The sequence below is a fragment of the Egretta garzetta genome, unplaced genomic scaffold, assembly GCF_000687185.1.
Source record: "Egretta garzetta isolate BGI_Z169 unplaced genomic scaffold, ASM68718v1 scaffold495, whole genome shotgun sequence".
Taxonomy (NCBI): Eukaryota; Metazoa; Chordata; class Aves; order Pelecaniformes; family Ardeidae; genus Egretta; species Egretta garzetta.
Window position 1 is genome coordinate 809,157 of NW_009259866.1, and position 2,278 is coordinate 811,434.

Consider the following 2,278-nt stretch of genomic DNA (forward strand, 5'->3'; position numbering starts at 1 on the left):
CCTTGTTCCTGGAGGATCCTGGCTCTCTCTGGGACACCCTGAGCACGTGAGACCGGCATTTCCAGCTGGGCACCGGGAGAAATTTGCCTACAACTCTCTCTGGGATCCACGGGGACCGAACATCTTGCTCTGCGGTGATATCTGATTTGGTTGTGTTTGTGTTGAAAAGTCCTTAGAGGGGGGTTAAAAGTCTCTGTGTGTCTTTCGGGAAGTGTTGTGGTGGGGTTTTTGAGAGTCAGCTCTAGTGCCAGGGCTTACAACACAGTTCTTTCTGTGTTTGACACTCGCACGGTCGGAGCCATGCAGCTGGATAATGTCACCAATGCGGGCATCCACTCCTTCCAGGGGCACCGTGGAGTTGCCAACAAGCCCAATGTGATCCTGCAGATAGGGAAATGCAGGGCAGAAATGTTGGAGCATGTCAGGAGGACCCACCGGCACCTCCTGTCTGAGGTCTCCAAGCAGGTGGAGCGCGAGCTGAAAGGCTTGCAGAAATCAGTGGGGAAGTTAGAGAATAACTTGGAGGACCATGTCCCAACTGATAACCAAAGATGGAAGAAGTCCATCAAGGCCTGCCTGGCCAGGTGCCAGGAGACCATTGCCCATCTGGAGAGGTGGGTCAAGAGAGAGATGAATGTTTGGAAGGAGGTATTTTTCCGTCTGGAGAAGTGGGCGGACCGCCTGGAGTCCATGGGAGGCAAATATTGTCCTGGGGACCATGGCAAGCAGACTGTGTCCGTTGGGGTGGGAGGCCCAGAGATAAGGCCAAGTGAGGGGGAGATTTATGACTATGCCCTTGATATGAGCCAAATGTATGCGCTGACCCCTCCTCCCGGGGAGGTGCCCAGCATCCCCCAGGCCCATGATTCCTACCAGTGGGTCTCTGTGTCAGAGGATGCTCCAGCCTCCCCAGTGGAGACCCAGGTCTTTGAGGATCCCCGGGAGTTTTTGAGCCACTTGGAGGAATACTTAAAGCAGGTGGGTGGAACAGAGGAGTACTGGCTGTCTCAGATTCAAAACCACATGAACGGCCCAGCTAAAAAGTGGTGGGAATACAAGCAGGATTCTGTCAAGAACTGGGTCGAGTTCAAGAAGGAGTTCCTGCAGTACAGCGAGGGAACTCTGACTAGGGATGCTATCAAAAGGGAGCTGGATTTGCCCCAGAAAGAGGGGGAGCCTCTGGACCAGTTCCTTTGGCGCAAGAGAGACCTGTACCAGACCCTCTATGTTGATGCAGATGAGGAGGAAATTATCCAGTATGTGGTAGGCACCCTCCAGCCCAAACTGAAGCGCTTCTTGAGTTACCCCTTGCCCAAGACCTTAGAGCAGCTGATCCAAAGAGGGAAGGAAGTCCAGGGCAACATGGACCACTCTGAGGAGCCCAGCCCACAGAGGACCCCTGAGATTCAGTCAGGAGATTCTGTGGAGAGTGTGCCTCCCTCAACTACTGCCAGTCCCGTGCCAAGCAATGGGACTCAACCTGAGCCCCCTAGCCCACCAGCTACCGTCATATGAGCTAGTCCAAGGGAGGCAGCAGTCTGGGTTACATGAAAGGGAGAAGGGGGCATATTTAGGAAGCTTCTCCTTGGAGAGAGGTTCTGGCTGAGACGAGACATGAGGTGTGCTCAGTCCAACAGCCCATAGCAGAGGAATTAACTTTGCTTGTGGGGGGAGGGAGGCGATGGGGGAGAGGCACCTTAGGATGTGGTTGCCCACCTCACCTGAGCCATGCAATACGGTGGTGCTGGAGATACTGCTTGCACCACTGTGGGGAACGGACAATTTTATAAGATCCCTGACAAGAAACTAGAGACAATTCCCAACTTCAGAGGCAGCCGCTTAGTGCTGGCAGCTTTCAAGGACTTCATACAAGTGCAGCAATTGGCTGAGGGTTCCTACCCATCTGGATCTCTCTTTCTTCTCTCCTCCCTCTTCTGAAGAGGTGTCCCTGTCCTGAGGAGACATCTTTCTTTTGACCCTTGTCCATTTCTGATTTACCACTGGGCTTCTGTGCACTTGGCAATCTCCTCTTCTTACTTGCTCCAAAGGATTCAATATTTTTTTTTATTTTTTCTGGAAGAAATATTGTGACTTCAGGTACTGAAAACTTTAAGAATCTGGATTATTTTTAGTGTTTTTCATTTCACTGCACCTAATACCTGCTTTAATGTTTTTCCTCTCAAGAGGCTCTTACTGGTTTACTTCTTGTCTTAGTTTCTGCTCACTCCAATCAAGGCCACTGCAGTGCAGAGGCAAATTCCACCCTTTTTTCTGCACA

General features: G+C 51.6%; 1 protein-coding gene across 1 annotated transcript; it reads left to right on the forward strand.

Moving 5' to 3' along the window:
- Positions 1-300: 300 nt before the first annotated feature.
- ARC (activity regulated cytoskeleton associated protein) lies at positions 301-1,515 on the forward strand. The gene has a single exon (XM_009640090.2). The coding sequence runs from the start codon at positions 301-303 to the stop codon at positions 1,513-1,515; it is 1,215 nt and encodes a 404-aa protein (XP_009638385.1).
- The last annotated feature ends 763 nt before the right edge of the window (positions 1,516-2,278 follow it).

Excerpts from the sequence above, each read along its gene's own strand:
- ARC (XM_009640090.2), top strand. The coding sequence starts at position 301 with ATGCAGCTGGATAATGTCACCAATGCGGGCATCCACTCCTTCCAGGGG.